The sequence below is a fragment of the Quercus suber genome, unplaced genomic scaffold (genome assembly GCF_002906115.3).
Source record: "Quercus suber isolate HL8 unplaced genomic scaffold, Cork oak 2.0 scaffold_219, whole genome shotgun sequence".
In the NCBI taxonomy this organism is placed as follows: Eukaryota; Viridiplantae; Streptophyta; class Magnoliopsida; order Fagales; family Fagaceae; genus Quercus; species Quercus suber.
The window spans coordinates 1,076,630-1,093,880 of record NW_027069677.1 but is presented as its reverse complement, the minus strand read 5'-3'; the positions used below and the strand labels follow the sequence as shown (position 1 = coordinate 1,093,880).

The 17,251-nt window shown below is 35.4% G+C and overlaps 3 protein-coding genes and 1 non-coding gene across 7 annotated transcripts; 1 reads left to right on the top strand and 3 right to left on the bottom strand.

Moving 5' to 3' along the window:
- Nucleotides 1-1,597: 1,597 nt before the first annotated feature.
- On the bottom strand, nucleotides 1,598-5,153 carry LOC112025946 (constitutive photomorphogenesis protein 10). 2 transcript variants are annotated; one of them, XM_065779910.1, is made up of 4 exons: nucleotides 4,837-5,153; nucleotides 3,151-3,224; nucleotides 2,446-2,593; nucleotides 1,598-2,113 (listed from the first exon to the last, which is right to left on the bottom strand). In XM_065779910.1, exons 1-4 carry the CDS (start codon nucleotides 5,042-5,044, stop codon nucleotides 2,013-2,015), a joined length of 531 nt encoding a protein of 176 aa, XP_065635982.1. In that variant the 5' UTR covers nucleotides 5,045-5,153; the 3' UTR covers nucleotides 1,598-2,012. The 2 variants fall into 2 exon arrangements, with proteins under 2 accessions (XP_065635982.1, XP_065635983.1); XM_065779911.1 differs by having other exon boundaries at nucleotides 1,598-2,110.
- Nucleotides 5,154-5,364: 211 nt separating this feature from the next.
- On the bottom strand, nucleotides 5,365-5,436 carry TRNAM-CAU (transfer RNA methionine (anticodon CAU)). The gene has a single exon. It is a non-coding gene; the product is annotated as a tRNA-Met (tRNA).
- A 1,585-nt stretch (nucleotides 5,437-7,021) lies between these two features.
- Nucleotides 7,022-12,830, bottom strand: LOC136070234 (glucan endo-1,3-beta-glucosidase 4-like). 3 transcript variants are annotated; one of them, XM_065779909.1, is made up of 6 exons: nucleotides 12,300-12,691; nucleotides 11,631-11,810; nucleotides 10,592-10,725; nucleotides 8,687-9,934; nucleotides 7,567-7,594; nucleotides 7,022-7,473 (listed from the first exon to the last, which is right to left on the bottom strand). In XM_065779909.1, exons 3-6 carry the CDS (start codon nucleotides 10,656-10,658, stop codon nucleotides 7,293-7,295), a joined length of 1,524 nt encoding a protein of 507 aa, XP_065635981.1. In that variant the 5' UTR covers nucleotides 10,659-10,725; nucleotides 11,631-11,810; nucleotides 12,300-12,691; the 3' UTR covers nucleotides 7,022-7,292. The 3 variants fall into 3 exon arrangements, with proteins under 3 accessions (XP_065635981.1, XP_065635980.1, XP_065635979.1); XM_065779908.1 differs by lacking the exons at nucleotides 11,631-11,810; nucleotides 12,300-12,691 and adding an exon at nucleotides 12,698-12,830; XM_065779907.1 differs by lacking the exon at nucleotides 11,631-11,810.
- A 565-nt stretch (nucleotides 12,831-13,395) lies between these two features.
- LOC111991082 (serine/arginine-rich SC35-like splicing factor SCL30A) lies at nucleotides 13,396-17,251 on the top strand. Its single transcript, XM_065779906.1, is given in 6 exon segments — nucleotides 13,396-13,577; nucleotides 13,762-13,839; nucleotides 14,726-14,890; nucleotides 16,309-16,433; nucleotides 16,436-16,460; nucleotides 16,816-17,251. Coding segments are annotated over 6 exon segments (750 nt in total). The 5' UTR covers nucleotides 13,396-13,434; the 3' UTR covers nucleotides 17,030-17,251.

Below are 17,251 nucleotides of genomic sequence, written 5' to 3'. Positions count from 1 at the left end.
AAAAGTTAGATTTTATAGAAAGAAAGCTCCCATGACTGGAACAGAATCACTGTTTCCATATCCAAGCCAAACGAGAAGTGGGTCTATCATCTATGTCTCTTAACATTGTAGAAGAAGTTTTTAATGATTGGAAGACATCTTTTTCACGACTTATTTTTCTTGACCTACTTCTCCCCAGGTATATTCAACCCCGTTATGTGCCACTGTTGTTGTTGTAGTTTGTGACTCCTCATTGAACCACAGGGAGTTATGAAAGTGAAAATCGAAGGATCAGAGTATTGGTAACACTAATTTTGTCTAGTACCATGTCAGAGTATTGGTAACAACACTATTTTTGTCTAGTAGGACCGATCCATTCAAACTCAAACTTCCATGCTTATCTTATGTCTGCCTCGCTTTTAAATCGGTCTACTATTTTTTCTCTATCACTTACAGTCTGTTTTGTGGACAATTATGGCACAAAATGTGATATTTTATGTGGTCTTAAAATTTTTTAATTCTTTACACAATTGTCCAAGTCTCTTTTAGGAATAACAATTTAAACTTGCACCCACGGATACCTGCCTCACCCATCCTTGATGGACGAGTTTTACCCAGCCCACAAAACAAATGGAGCGAGGATGGAGGTTAATATTTTCCTCCATACTCGCCTGCGTCTGCTCTGTTTTATATTTAGATAATTAAAACATATTTTTATAAGTTTTAAGACATCTGTGTTTTTAGCTGCATCTGCTCTGTTTTATATTTAGATAATTAAAACATATTTTTATAAGTTTTAAGACATCTGTGTTTTTAGCTAACTTTAAATTTATCTTTCTAAAAAAAAAATTATATTTATGATTTTTTTTTTATTGTATTATTGAATTTATACTTTTATGTTTTAATGTTTAGGTTGTTTATATTTTTTAATTGTTGAATTGCTATGTTTGAATTGTTTTTGTAATTCTTATTATTTGAATTGTCATTTATGCTTTGAGAAGGTTTTGTAATGTTAAAACTTTTTAATTTTATTGTTTTATGAGTTTTAATTTAATGCATTCAAAATAAACATTTAATAAATTATATATATATATATATATTTATATTTATATAAAAAAAATTTGGGTGTGACAAGATAAAGATAGGTACCCACTGGTACCTGCTAGAATGGGGCGGGAAAAAAAAGTAGGGCGGAAAATCGGAAACCCGCCCCCATTGCCATTCCTTACACATAAAGATAAGTCCTATGTGCGACACCTATATATGAGACCTATTAGGCTATTATTAATTGGGAGGAAAAGTATAGTACACTGAATGCACTATATAATTTCAGGCAAGTGCAACATGCAGGTCTTGATAATGGACCGACACCTTCAATGAAAGAAACTAAATAATTAGGTAACTTATTAACAACATGAGAATAAGGATTGCATATTTTGTTGTCAAGGTAAGTCCATGACAGTTTGAACAACTCAAAAAGTAGAGCTTTGCCCACAATTTTGATAATAGTAGAAGCACTCCAGAAAAACACTACTTTTGTATGTCTTCATTTGCAGGATAATCTTATGGCTTATTGGAGCGAAAACAGAAGCAGAAATATAATTCTTGGATATGTAACTTCACAAAAATGTTTCCCTTTGCACTCTAATGAATTATGTAGTACACATCATATGTTACTTTCAACGCATCAATATCATTCAGCTTGCTAGTCCACAACTCCAACGACTTTGGGACACGCCACCGGACACAGTCTTCTATAGTTACAGCTGCTTTTCCCCAGTAAACAATAACAATAACCACCAATTAACCAAACATTCTGAGATTTCTCATTGTACATAATTTCATATTGCATCCTGAATGTCTCTTTCAGCCATTATCAAACACACACTGGGATGGTCATAAGGTTAGCAAGATACTGTGAAAAGTTTACAAACAGCTTTTCCTTGTGTTCACCTGGATTTTATGACCTATCCATGAATCAAAATGATAGAACATCTGCAATTCGAATGGCGCTTTTGTCAGATTCACCGAAGTCACTTGGCAAATCGCCTTGTCCACTCTGCAGCTAGTTCATCATGTTTTTCTCTATCTGCCAAGTACAATCGGGCAATGCCAGGGATATGCGGTTTATCTGCTGCAACAAGAATATTCATACATTCAGTACTAGAGAGAAAGACACAGCCAGTTCAAGTGTTATTTTTGCTAATATGTTAGTTCCAACTCAAGCTATAAAGGTCCACATTGCCACAATTTGAGAAGTGAAAACACCAAGTTTACTTCATTTTAATATTGTAAGCACAAATTGGCATTGGCTACTGCTGTTGGTGGCACGTGTAAGGGATGCATCCCTACATGATCCAACACCCTCAAACCCCCTTCCCAACATACAAACACAGATTTTGAAATTAAAAAAAATTTCAGATATTTATTGTAAAAATGAATGTCCAAGAGATTGAAAGAACTTACAGGGATCAGGATTTGTGAAAATTGATCTGATTGCAAGTAGCACCTTAGTGATTGTTAGAGCTGGACTCCAACTATCGTTTAAGATGTCTATAATCAAATTGCCAGCAGTATCAACATTGCAGTGGTAAATACGAGTTTTGAACACTACCTGCAAACCTGACGTTATAATGGGAAGAACATAGGAATAAACAATGGACACTAAGCATGATAAGCAGTTGATAATTCCTACGTACAAGAGTACAAAACATTTGTGTTTAAATTACACAAATTATTTTTCTCAGCTGAAATACAATATTGATAGAAAAAACTTTTACAATCTGTGGATTGTTGGAGTGAAAACCTTAGATCTCTGAATCATAAGATTGTCGCTTCAAACAGTACCCTAAACTGCCTATTTTTATGCTAATATGGTATAATAAATAAGAAAATCTTTGTGAATATAACAGTCTTATGTATATTAAATAGTTTCATATATGCTCACACACGCATAATAACGCAGAGTACCCACTAAACACATAAACATTATGGGAAAAACCCCTAAAGACATGAAAAGTCAAAGCACAAAATGCTTCCCATTTTAAAGTGGACTTTTTCCATAACACAAACCAAAGAAACTTAGTGTGTCATAAGATATATGGTGATGTTCTAATAAAATGTGCATTCTGATGTTTAAGATGACATAATATTTCAAATTGTTCAACATACCTTTGGAGGTTTGAATGGATAATCGCTTGGAAATGTTATGTCTAGGAAATATATACCACCTTCATATGGTGTTCCTAAATGCATGGACACAAAAAGTTTAGTCAATATTGGTACGTCAGTAATAATAACAATGCACAAATATATTTCCTTACAACCATCTTTGCATCAACCCTTCATTATAATAAAAAGCCAAATTACTGCTTCGGAATTGGAAAATTCACTCATATTCATTTGAACAGTTAAGTGATATGCCAAGAACCCAGTAATGGAATGATATCCAACCCAAAATAGCAAGTGCGTTGGGGTGTTGCTAGTGGGGCCAAAGAACCCATAATGGGCCCAGGCCTCACATGTTTATTGAATTTAATAAATCTCATAGAAGCATTCTCTAGTTCTCTAAAGGGGGGCTAGATAACACAGAGAACAAGCAAGAGGAACTCCATCTAAAAGTAAACTCAAATCACAAGATTAAGGCATTAAGCTTGACGACCGGAACTTCATCACCAGCCACACTACTCAAAATCAAATAAAACTCAAGCTGGTGTGGTTGAGGATGTGAAGAAAGTTCCTGAAGCTTCAACGACTGGGATTGTTATAAGGAGAAGGTTGCAGATGATGACGTACAATAACATGCACAGGATTATATTTGATAGGAGATTCAATAGAGAGGATGATCCATTGTTTTTGAAGCTTAAAATTGAGGGAGTAAGTTTAAGCTAATACTCGAAGAAAAAGGAAACTCAATTAGGCTTGAAGACCAGAACTTTGTTACTGGCTCCATTACTGGAAATTATCAAAACTGAAGCTTAAATTGAGAGAGTGGCAAAATTTAAGCGAATACTGAAGACAAAGTACACCCAAATCATATGGTTGATCTTGAAACCAGAAATTCATCACCAGCTGCGCTAGTGAAAATCATCAAAACACAGATTAATAGAACTTCATCACCAACAAAAGGCAAACCCAAATTAGGCTTTAACTAATAGAACTTCATCACCAAGCCATTACTCCAAATCATCAAAATACAGGTTCTTCAAATCAAGCAACGTGGATAAAAATTGAAGCAAAAACTCAAACAAACTACATCCAGAATCACATCACTAAGCCCTTAAAAGCAAAACTTCACCCAAAAACCACACCAAAAAAAAATCAAACTTGAACCAAAAAGTTAGTAAAAACATAAGCCAACACTCAAAGCAAGCAGTAGTGGCCTTAAAAGCTAATTTTATGACAAACCCATCACTCAAAACCACCAAAAGACTGAAGCTTGAACTAAAAAGTCAGCAAAAAACACATGCCAGCACTCAAAAACAAACAGCAAGCAAAACCCAGAAGACAAAAATAATGAAATCATAGAAAACAATAGTGGCCTTAAAAGACAATTATATGATAAACCCATCGCTCAAAACCACAAAAAGACTCGAGCTTGAACTAAAAGGTCAGCAAAAAGCACAAGCCAGCACTCAAAACAAACAGCAAGCAAAACCCAGAAGACAAAAATAATGAAATCATAGAAAGTAGTAGTGGCCTTAAAAGACAATTACATGATAAACCCATCATTCAAAACCACAAAAAGACTCGAGCTTGAACTAAAAACATAAGCCAACACTCAAACGAAGCAAACCCCAGAAGACAAAAACAATACTAATAGTAGAAGTAGAAGTAGAAGTGGATATGAGAGGAGACCTTGGGGGCCAATAATGGTGGCGACCCAGTGATAGAGATTGTCACCCTTGGGTCCGGCAGAGCAATCGGGAGGTGGGTCCACGTTGAGCTCGGACATCTCCCTCTGAATCCTCTTCCCCGAAGCAGACAAAGAGGTCGTGGGTGCCAATGCTATTGATGATGATGATAATGATGGTGAATTCCCTCCTATTCCTCCTGATATCATCATGCTCTCTCTCTCTCTCTCTGTGTACTCTTCAATAAAACGCACCGTTTTAACTCTTTTTTTTTTTTTTTTTTTGGTTACAGTTACAGTTACAGAGTCACAGACAGTCACAGAGCTAAAGAGGTGGATGAAGAAGAAGTGGTCGGTGTGAACGCACCGCTTTTATGTTTGTAAGAAGCTTAAAACGCATCGTTTTTAGCCAAATGGACGAAGAAGATGCGGTGGTGTGATGAAACGCACCGTTTTGGTGTGCTTAAAACGCACCGTTTCTACGGAAGATATGAAAAAAAAAAATTTGGTGGATTTAGGAAGCTACTCTGTTGTATCAGAGCCAGGTTTCGATCCTGGGACCTGTGGGTTATGGGCCCACCACGCTTCCGCTGCGCCACTCTGATTTGTTGATACGTAATGCATTAAATTTTTATTTAGCTAACTATCAGACGTATTCTTTACCGCAATTTGGCAACACGCTAGTGGGGGCCAGCGGCTACCGGCTAGGCTTTTTAGCTAAAGATCAAAACTATCGATATTTTTAAATTTAAAAAAAAAATTAATTGAATTTGATTGAAATGGGAAATAAATAAATCAAAAAAAGAAGAAACAAAACGTATAAATGGTCGAGGAACGTGGATGGTTTAGTACACTTTTATCTAGACCCAAAAGCCACAACGAACGAAGGAAAGGAACAAAAATACCAAGTCCTAACCTCACTAAAAATGTCAAATTGAATAACCAAGATGACAGTGTCTCATTTAGAAAATTTGAACTTAAAGGGAGATGAATTAGATTCAAACCATTTATGTGATTAGAAAGGGGACCAATAAATTGATTGTTGTCGAGGGATAAACTTTTGAGATTCGGCAAGTCTAATATTGACAATAACAACAAACCTGTTGAAATATTCCCCAATAATTAAAAATTGTTAGTTTGATGTGTCAACCAAAAATACGTAAAATTTAAAGGTGGCAATTAAATCTCGTCGCTGAAATTATTAAATGGCAAATCTAAATAAATAAATTTTGTAAGGTTCTTAAGTAATACTGGAATTAACCCAATAAAATTGTTCCCTGATAGAATCAAATAAGTAGTTTGAGTGAAATTTCTAAGCAATATTGGAATTACCTTTGTAAAATTGTAATAAGAAAGATCCAAATACTTTAAAGACTTTAGACTGCCCTAATTATATTTTAGAAGATAAACTTCAAAATTCTCATTTTCCCCAATATTTTCTCATACTTGTTCATGATTTGAATTTCCAACAAATAGGTATATTCCTGTCTCCATTTATAGATGATATTTTAGGTGTATCTTCTCCCCCCATCCCCTCCCAAAAGAAAAGGTGCATGTATTGCTCCTTAGTCCTTAGTCCTCGTAGGGAATAGATACTCATCAACTTTTACATTAACCCATCATTTATATTATTTTTATTTTTATTTATCAATCATTGACATGTCACTTAAGCAATTATGAAAAAAAATTAGTGAAATTTTGTGTCTCGAGTAGACCGTACTATTTTTTTTAAGATGAATTTAGGGCCATGCCATCAACTCAATTTATTTGCAGGAACGAAGAAAACAATCAACTCGATTCCGTAAAACACTCATCACTAGCTATAAGAGAACCGAAAACGAGGCTCCCAAGTTAGGGAATTATGACATTAGTGATCCCCAAAACCAAACAGGACATCTTCTCAACCACAATACCTCTAGCTGAACCTGAATTTTGTTCATGTTTGGTGTGACCATAAGCAGTTTGTGGCCTCTCAAACAAGACTTGGCCAATACAAAACCCAGAAGCTAAAAACTCCACCTAAAAAGAGAGATACAGAGGGGTAATGGATAAATAAATAAACATTCTGGCAATAATGACATAGTTGTAGGACATGTCCACTCCCATATGGACCATTCTAAAATCCAGGTCACTCCCATTCTAAATGTTTACATGAATCCATAAACCCTAGTATAGAGAAAAGATGGTACATTTGTAAGCTCAATTTTTCATTGGCAAGGAACAAACTCAAGGTCCAGTTACATGGTCCAAAAAATTATAGTTCCACTACCTAAAAGTATAAATTACAGTGAACCACAGGAGAGGCCCCACGAGATAAGAAACAAAGGTGGAGGATAAAATTTAAGGAAAACTAGAGACAAACAAAATTGATGAACAATACATGAATATTTCAACCATGTCATTGGGCCTGTGCATTTCCTTTTGACTTCATTAAATTACAAACAGTGCTGCTTTTGATTGCTCAAGATGGTAGAAAACTAGAAGGACCTCCAGGGCAAAGCAACACAAGAACTAAAAATGTTGCAGACATCAGATATAGAAACTTGGGGGCCTGTAGGATTGAACTTGAACTCCCATCAAAGGGATTTGTAGGTCCAAGTGCTGTTGCAGGTGAAAATCCACCACTCGTGCTCGAACTAGAACTGTTTAGGAATATTACATGTTTAGAGTCAAGACCTTAAAAATAACAAACAACATTCTTAGTAAAAATAAGTGAAGTGGAATCAGATTCTCACCTTCCAGTAAATTTACAGGATCCATTACCTGCAAAGAGCCACCCACCAACAAATAGTCAGGGAAAAACCAAATATTAGAAACAGAAGACATGAGTACAGCGTATCTTTCTTTCTTCTTCAATTCTTTTTTTCTTAAGTATGGCATGGGGATTCAAAACGTGGACTTCTCAATTGGAAACACCAAGAAATCATTGGCAATAGTATATCAATGGGCATTAAATTGCAGGCCTACAGATTAAAAAGAGAGAAATGCTAGGCCACAACACTGTCACAACAAATCCTAAGTAGCAGGTTATTATTAGCTGTTTTTGGTGGGCAAAAAAATAATTTCAGTGATGGGTTTAAATTAAAACCAGTAACAACTTACCACCTATGATTTGTTGTGAAAGTGTTATAAATATATTGTTGATGTAGCACTTCTCTTTAAAAGAAATAAATTAAGAGCAAGGGGCATCACTCATAAGTACTGCCTAAAAGGAGACTAGTATCCAAGTTTTCAGGTACAGCCACCCATAGACCTAACTTGCAGGATAATGGGAGTCATTATAATAATTATTTTCCTTAATGGTAAACCATGTTTACTTCCGGGTAACAGAAGCATTGGAAAGATTTCCTAGGCACGTGCATAAATATTTTCACAACCGTATTGTCTAGATCATAATAGAACACCAGCATCATATCATATGAGAAATATTCCTGTATTAATGGTTATAGCACATCAAGTCATACTAGATATCTTAAAATCATTCAAAGAAACTGTTCTCCGTTGGAACGAGTAGATAGCAGGATTCTACTTCTATGTGCCATACTATGTGTCATATTTTAAGATATACTACTTAAAGATACCTTTCTCTAGAGCACTTAATTTCCTAAATGTTTCTTAGAGCCCACAAACTACCATTATGTTTAAACGGAAAAATGATGTAAGAAAAAAGAGTTCCTTTGCCCAGGGGTGCTCAACTGTTGACAAATTAATGAATATTCCTAATTAACTCTTACTACGGTATAGATGAAAAAGAATTCTGTCATATATTTGCTTATGGAAACTCAACTAAAAAAAAACAGAGCATCCAATTAATGATCTCAAGAGATAAAATGGAGGAAAATGACAAGTACTTACTGGGATCAATAGTGGTGGTCATAGCTGTACCATCAAAGTCACATGTTCCACCAACAGCATGCTTCTTTTGATAATAATCATTATAAGCATAAGAAGCATGATTTTCAAGAGTATCAGGGTTATAACATGGTTTCCCTGATTGAATGGCAGTGCAGTTAGCCTGGCCTTGCCCACAAGCCCAGTTTAGGCCATTTTGTAACTTATCAGAATCTGCACCAGGTTTTGCCACACAGAAAACCACAGAAGAATTTCCTGTAATTTGATCAGAAGCACCCAATCTCAAAGAATATACGGCACTCCCGTTGGCATAAAAAACACCCCAATTTTTTTCTGACACTGGCCCAGGCCTCTTATCTTCATTGAACAACTCATATATGTAGGTATTAATGGGAATGTTTAGCTGACTTGGTGGACCTGAATTATTTAGAACTCGCTTGATCAGATTATTAACAAAGGTCTCTGCATTCTCCACAGTAGCATCAGGTTCTTTTGCTCCACCAAACCATGGCCAGCCACTCTCTGTCACAACAATAGGGATTCCAGAAAAATTTAAAGCATCAATAGAATAATAGGCAGCGTCCACCATAGCGTCAAACATGCTGTTATAGTGGAAAAGAGTGTTTGGGTCTACAATCTGCTTGACTGAGGGAAGTGGTCGGAAAAGAGCATAATCAATTGGGAAAATGCCATTCCCTTTCGTGTATCCATAATAGGGATATGCATTTAACATGTAATAGGAATTTGTGTTTTTCAAAAACTGAAGGAGTTGGTAAATAGTAGAGTTCCAGGAAGAATCAAAGGTAGCAGTGGAGGGGGGGAAAGGTCTAGGAATTATGTCCATATGATGGGGAGTTGAAACTTTGACCTGAAAATTTAGGTCTGAAGCAACTAGGGCTTTATGAAGGTAATTCATAGCAGAAACTAAAACTGGGGCAGCATTAGGGACTGCGGTAAGAACCTCACTGCCAACTGCAATGGCTGTAATATTGGTTGAAGGCAAGTAAGCTGCAACATTTTTATTAATCCAGGCTGCTGCTGCAGAAGGAGATTCTCCAATCCCTAGGATTTCCTCATTTGTGACACCAACAATTACCTCAATCCCACTGTTAGAAAGGGCTTTCAGCATGTGAGAATCAGCATCATAAAGGCGAACATGAGTAATTTGATTGGCTTTGAGAATTGCAACAATATCTGAAGCTGGTGGCAAATTGGTAACATCAGTGCCAATGTTTATCCCTACAAATGCACCTGCAGGTTCACAGTTATGATTCAGTGACAACCAACAACCTGTAAGAAAGATAATATAACACAGTTAAACTATCTCCTAGATCCAAATGGCCCCTAACAGCTTCCACATCTGGCAGGCCCCAGCCTTTCCATCATTTTGAATAACTTATGTAAGATATTGTTTGTACATCTGGCAATTTCCTTAGCCTTTATAGATGTCTTTATTTCTGCAACTCTAGCTCATAACTATCTAATTAAACGTTAGAATATGAAACACTTCATGGCCACCTTGCATAACAACCCAATACCATACTTTCTGAGGCATCACCTTAGGCATACGCCAAATACATTTTAATATGGTATGTTTATCTTTTATTCATGAAATGTCAAGATGAATATTGCTGTGCTGTGTTTTTATAATCATAGATAGGATTAGAAACTGATGACGAGCCATAAGAATAATAATGATTTTACAAAATCAACAAGCAAGTATATACACACACAAACTGGGAAATGATACATCATTTTAGTACTTTAATGCTGACATCTCCTATTCTGACCAGAAAGAAATTCAAAATCCAGATTGTGCTCATGATTCAATTGATGCATTTGACTGTACCCTGAACATTAACAATGATGATGAGCGTGGAGAATGAGACCAGAATTTTATTAAATTACCTAATGCACGGGTAAAAATGCCAAATACGACCAAAAGTAGACTTCCAAGCCATTTTTCACGCATCATCCGATCCAAAAAAATGTCAACCTCGACTTCCACTTCTGAGCCTTTTCACTATCAGATGAACCTTAAACTGCCAAGTTCAGCAAAAACAAACCAAATGCAATCAGATCATCATTGCCAGCAAACTTCAAAAAGAGCTAACAACATATGGATAACATTGGTGGGGGTTGGGGGAGGGGGGGAGAAGCTTATAGAAATTTTTAAAATGGACAAATAACCATTTATGCTAATGGCCTTCAGAGAATATAAATAATGAAAAATAGTGTATAACATTCAAGCAAAAATCAGAACCTCCAAAATGCTATAAAATATAATTACCAACATACCAGTTGTGAAAGTACAATTAACATAGACGTAACTCAAAAATGATTAACCAATGACAATGAACCCAACAAATGGATGCATAACACTTAACGCCAACAACTATATAGGCACATGCTTATGTCATTTTTGCTCTTACACTACTAGGATCTATCAAGTGCGATATGACAGTTGCCAGGGGCACAAATAGGTTGAAAAATAAATCAATCCAAAGACAGCAACGAGAAAAGAAACGGAGCAACACAATTAATTAGCATCTTAAGGTGCTTGAAATGGACTGTATCATTTGTAGTCTAACACCATCTGACCAAGATACATATATTAATTCAATTCTCCAATCCAAACCATACCTTAACTAATACTCTGTAATTACACAACAGAACTGATGCTAGCTTAATGTGAAGATATGCTAAAACATCTGTTAACATTACATGCATCCAATTTCACTGCAAAAAGTACTAGAGTTATGTCTTTCTTTCTTTCTTTTTTTTGAGAAATTACTAGAGTTATGTCTTTGGTAACTCATTATGCTATTTATCTACAAACGTGAACAAACAATAACCTTTCCAGATAACCAAAGTCTCCATTTCCAATAAAGAATACAAGCATTAAGAAGACTAACTAAAGTTTTATCTTGCTCAACTTGCAACTTACTTATTTAAGAATGCATCCCTTTTAAGTGGTTGGTTATTTAGTTGGGCTGTGATTCCATAATGAATCAGAGGACTAGTGGAAATGAGCTTCAGCAAAACTCATATCCCAAGTGACAGACTCGGTTCGTACTTACTCCAATATATATGGGTCCACGTCATTTCTTTAAAATCTAAACTACAACTGCAAAAGCCAATACATGGACAGTGATTCCAAAACTCAGTTGCTACTAAATAAAACTGCAAAAACAAGCATAAAAGTTGAATATATACTCTAATAGGTTTCTTACAACCTTTCATATTTAACAAACAAAAGATAGTTTTATAAATGCAAAGCTACACATGAATAATCTAAAGAATAACAAAAGTTTATATATTTTTTTTTTAAATGTAGTCTTTTTATATGCATATCAGCCACTCAGGGTCTAAGAACATAAAAGTAGAAAACCATTATCCCTAAGCTAGATTTTTTTTTTTTTTAATAAAAGGCCTAAATTCAGAATACCCAGGTGCCCAACCACCCATCTTCTCCATGAAAATCAAATTCAAAAGCACCCAGATGCTAGCCAAAACCCAAAAAGCAACAATAATCAAAGAACCCAGAAACCCAAAGGAAAAGATGGGAAATTTTGAACCCATATGCAGAAATCAAGAGTAAACAGTGAAACATTACCTGATCCAACTTGCCCAGCTGAAGAGACTGAGATACCTACACTCTAAAGCCACTTCCAAGGTACTAAACAAAAACTAAACCCTAAGAGAAAAGCTTCACAAAGGTTAGTGCTTGGGACACAAAACTGACTACCCCAGAACAAGGAATCTAGAAAGATTGTCAAAACCCCCCCACAGTGTCAAAAGAAATTAAATAAATAAACCCTGTTCCTACTAGAGCTAATGCAAAACTTCTCTTTGCAAACAAACAACACTAGCAATTCTTATTACAAGCTATACCCCACCAAATCAATTAACATATTACAAGATATAGTATATATTTTAACAACACTAAATACAAATGTTAAACAGACTCAACCAAAACTAGTAATTAAAAAAAGGTGGTAGAGATGAAGAAACCTCCAAATAGCAGTTTCTTTCTGAATCTGAGTAACTGAGAGTGGCATTAGCCAACACACATACAGACACAAGGTCCTACTATTTTCTTGTTGACTGCTTTTTTTTTTGGGTTTGTTTTTGTTTTTGTTTTTCTTATTTCTTGCAAAGTTATATAATTATTTTTTAAAAATTATAGATTCTTTGACACTTAGTGGAGCACATCGAGATTACCACATTTATAGGACATTGTACTTATATTTTTAATTCTTTATTTAAATATAATATATGAGCCATGCAATAGTGTGACACTTTTTAGTGATTTTCCCTCCAAAAGTCATATTGCTCAGATTGAAAAAAAAAAAAAAAAAAAAAAAAATAAGCTTTTTCTTGGAATATATGATGGGTTTGTAAAGAAAACAACCATTAATTACTCAGGGATGCCTAAAGTTATACTATTTTGCTCTAGGAAAACATTTTTAGGAAGTACAATGGGTCTTCCAGCATATTTCGTAACTAATTTGAAATTACATTTTGTGGTATACGCGTGTTATTATCTAAAGATTTGGTTTAGAATTAAATGCTTTGTTTTCTTGCAAGCTTTGGGACTAATGTAGACATCTGAGATTGTAGCTTGAGTTTGTCATGTGTGCCTAAATGTGTGATGTTTTTGTTACTTTACCATGTTGTCTTTTTATTTTTGTTGTTTCATGTTTAACAGGTCTCTTGAAATTGATTGTAGGGATAACGTTTCTCTATAAATGAGGGGACGAAGTTATAGCCCATCACCGCCAAGGGGTTATGGCAGGAGAGGACGAAGCCCTAGCCCTAGGGGTCGCCATGGTGGTCGTAGTAGGGATGGCCCTACTAGCCTTCTTGTTCGTAACCTTCGCCATGATTGTAGGTTTGTTCTGATTAGCTATTATACCTACTTTTATCAATTAATGCTCTTGGTATAATCCTGAAATCAGTTGCTATTGGACTCCTTGGCATCTTTGTAAGTGTTTATGATCAAAAGGATTTTTTTAATTATCTGTTAATTCTCTATTATGGCATTTCACTTATTTCTAACATTTGCTTTTATGCAGGCCAGAGGACCTTCGTAGACCATTCGGGCAGTTCGGTAGTCTCAAGGACATTTACTTGCCAAAGGATTATTATACTGGGTGAGCATATGTGAACTAGCAATAAGAGCTGAACTAGCTTGGCTATCAAGAATATCTGTATATTCGATTTTCATAAGTTTAAATGGAATTTTAAAGCCAAGTATTTTTTTTTCCTTGTTTGTGGAGTCAATGGCATGTTTACTAACATTAACTTATAAAAAAAAAGTTTACTAACATTTTGCATAAAGGTACAAGTTTTGGAAAAAAATATCAATTAAAACTTTGATCTACTTTTCAGCATCTGCTTTTGGGAATGTCTTTGAATTGTGGTAATATTTTTGTGTGTGTGGGGTTTCATTCCCAATCTTGGATGAAGAGGAAACATAGGTATAAATAATATAAATTTCTCAAAATCGTCACCCTTTTAGAAGTTTTGGACATTCTAACATTATTTGAAAAATTGTTTTGTGAAATGTGGCCCACCTGCCCACCGTGCTAAGTTCCTTCTTCCTAGTTTCTGTTTTGTTGTGGGCCTTTTTCTTCATTATCTACTCTTTCTTATCTCTAGTTGAGTGTTTTTATTGAAGTTGTTGAGATTTAACAGTGAAACTAAAGTTTTGAAGACAACAATCAAGTAGTTAGAGTTCTTTTGAAGATGATGTTAATGGGTAATGAAGATTGGAAGGAAGTTGGGTTTGAATACATTGTGAAGATGTTCCAAGTCTTGAAGAATTTCAAGTCATCTTAAAACTGACACTTGCAAGGTCAGCAGCCTAGTGCTTGCTTTTTTATCATGACCTTCCATATTACTGGGGATTATTTTGGACAATTTCATTAGTAAGGTTTATGGCGTGCAAAGAACCTCTCCTTGTTATGCCCTTCAGCATGGCCCATATTTTGACAGTATTCTATTTCCCCTGTTTCTTGTACCCATTTATTTTTGCAGGGAACCCCGTGGTTTTGGTTTTGTGCAATATTTAGAGCCTGCTGATGCTGCAGAAGCTAAGTATCATATGGATGGTCAGGTTCTTCTTGGCCGTGAATTGACTGTTGTATTTGCAGAGGAGAACAGGAAGAAGCCATCTGATATGAGGGCAAGGGAGAGAGTGAGGTAAGGTGCCTCTTGTTTGTTGGGTATCATGTTGTGTACTTAATTTTCATTGGAATATGTTTTTTTTTTTTTGGGTAAATATTTATATAATTATGTATTTGTTAAGATTTTCTTTATGTGAAAACACTGTAGAGAGGCCTCACCTTGTGAAAGCATTTGGTGAGGCGACCATTTGAATGTTAAAAAATTGGCTCAATATTCGTTCAGAAAGATGAATTATGATTTTACACTAAACGTGAAAGATTTTCTTACCATAAAAGGTCATATATATATGAGTATGTGTGTCTGTTTATATAAGCGGCTGGATAGGGGACTATGATTAGAGAATATTCAATCATAAAAGCGGCTTGTGCATTTTAATTGCCAAAAGGATTGGGGGTGGGGGGGGGGGAATGGATATCCTCAAAAGTGAAGTAATTTGGTGCAATTTCAACACTTTTGGAAATGAGCTTTCATAAAGCAATTCTGAGTTTTTTAGATCAATCTCATTGTTACATATGGTATTAGAGTAAAATGATTTCATGCTTTCTGTGATTCAAGCTTAGAATATGTTCAGATGAATGCATTGAAATTGATTCATCTGAACATATATAGTATTTGTGTGTTGAGAGCACATATGCTGCTGTCATAATTTTCAACTTGTGTGAAGCTTAGCCATAAGCAGAATGAAAAATGATGTTGATTTTGGATAAGTTTTTGAAAAGTTGGAAAAATTGTAATATAGCCTGTTTAAGATATGTATTATTATTACTTATAAAAAAAAAAGATATATATTATTATAATTCTAGGGAGGGTTTCTCTAATTTGGTGTTCACATTATCAAAATATCTTTATTTGGCTTTCGTTTTTTTATCTATCATTCAGGGACATATGTTGTAGAGCTGAAATCTTTGAACACCTTTTTGTAGTTGAGTGTGGTTTTAGAAGGCACCCGTTATAGGTGGTAGTTGCCTCTTTGCCTCAAAATTTCCTAATTGATATAGCCAATCAACAAGACACCTATAAAAGAGTATGAATGTGCAGGAGCCTGGCACTTGTATTGTGTCCCTCTAGTTATGTGTTATCAATTTCTTTTCCTTATTTGATAAGTAATAAATTTTATTGATCTGGAAAAGATCCATCAAGTATAAAGGGGTATACGAGATGAATAATACATTAAGTTCTAATATTACTTTTCCTTAATTTTATTTATCAACAATACCACAATGGGAAATGCTTGGAGTTCTACAAATTTTATTCTGAAAGTGTTGCAAACTGATATGGATTTAATGTTTTAAAGGGATGCATAGTTGCATTCATAATGTTACATTTGGCACCATCACAAATAACTATTTCAGTTGTAAATCGAAATATCTGTTAGAATAATCCCATTATCATTTTCTTTTTCTAAGTTGCATTTGTGCTTTGACCATTTATAGCAGCAGTAGGAGTCGATATCATGATCGAAGACGGTCACCTCCACGTTATTCTCGCTCGCCAAGATATTCCCGTTCTCCACCTCCACGCCATGCAAGATCTCGTTCCCAAAGCCGTGATTATTCCCCTGCCCCAAACGAAGGAATTACTCAAGGTATGGAATGAAGCCAATCCCCGTTGACTCTTTATCTCTTTTAATAATGTGACATACACAGTTTCAAAATTGGGGGTACTTGACTTGAGTAGGAAAATACTTATAATTGTAATTGATCTTAAAGGGGAGGTGAGTTTTTGTATAGGGAGAATCAACCTTTGCTCTGCTAGTCTATATGTTGGTGTTTCAGTCCTCACTGATCTCTCTCTCTACTTACATAGATACGTGTGTGGCTCTTTTACTATATTTGTGATTTGTTCATATTTTCTAATATCACTTGATAGCTGCCCAAACTGGCATCCTCTACCTTTTGCAATCTGTTCCATTAAAAAGTTGGTTTCTTATTCTGATGCAGATCTGCTTCACCCCGCGACAGAAGGCACAGTCAAGAAAGATCATACTCTCGGCAGAGTCGTGAGAGATCATATTCACGTTCTCCACCCTATAATGGCTCAAGGAGCCGCAGCCAAAGTCCAGCCAGGGCCGCCCCGAGTCGGAGCCGGAGCCAAAGTCCTAACAATGAAGAGTACTCAAGGCAACCAAACGGAGATAGGTCTCCTAGTCAGTGAGCCATTTGAAAGAAGACTACTGTTATGTTAGCTCTTTGTCGGATTTTGCTTGCACTTTCCATCAATTTTATGTCGGATGTCGTACTGTTCCATGAATTTGATCTAGATTCTGGTACTGTTGTGATAATTTAGGAGAATTTGCTTCTTTTAGGTACGGTTTTGGAAAATCTTGAGTCTATATTGTATGTTGAAGTTGTGTTGTTCAAATTCTGTTTACCATTA

What these genes read in the sequence shown, in the direction of transcription:
- LOC112025946 (XM_065779910.1), bottom strand. Translation starts at nt 5,044, where the DNA reads ATGATGATATCAGGAGGAATAGGAGGGAATTCACCATCATTATCATCA. An exon ending in CACCATTATTGGCCCCCAAG is followed by an intron (nt 3,225 to 4,836) that starts GTCTCCTCTCAT and finishes CCATGCATTTAG; the next exon opens with GAACACCATATGAAGGTGGT. An exon ending in ATCCATTCAAACCTCCAAAG is followed by an intron (nt 2,594 to 3,150) that starts GTATGTTGAACA and finishes TCAGGTTTGCAG; the next exon opens with GTAGTGTTCAAAACTCGTAT.
- LOC136070234 (XM_065779908.1), bottom strand. Translation starts at nt 10,658, where the DNA reads ATGATGCGTGAAAAATGGCTTGGAAGTCTACTTTTGGTCGTATTTGGC. An exon ending in GACCACCACTATTGATCCCA is followed by an intron (nt 7,595 to 8,686) that starts GTAAGTACTTGT and finishes GGCTCTTTGCAG; the next exon opens with GTAATGGATCCTGTAAATTT. An exon ending in TCCTGTAAATTTACTGGAAG is followed by an intron (nt 7,474 to 7,566) that starts GTGAGAATCTGA and finishes ATTCCTAAACAG; the next exon opens with TTCTAGTTCGAGCACGAGTG.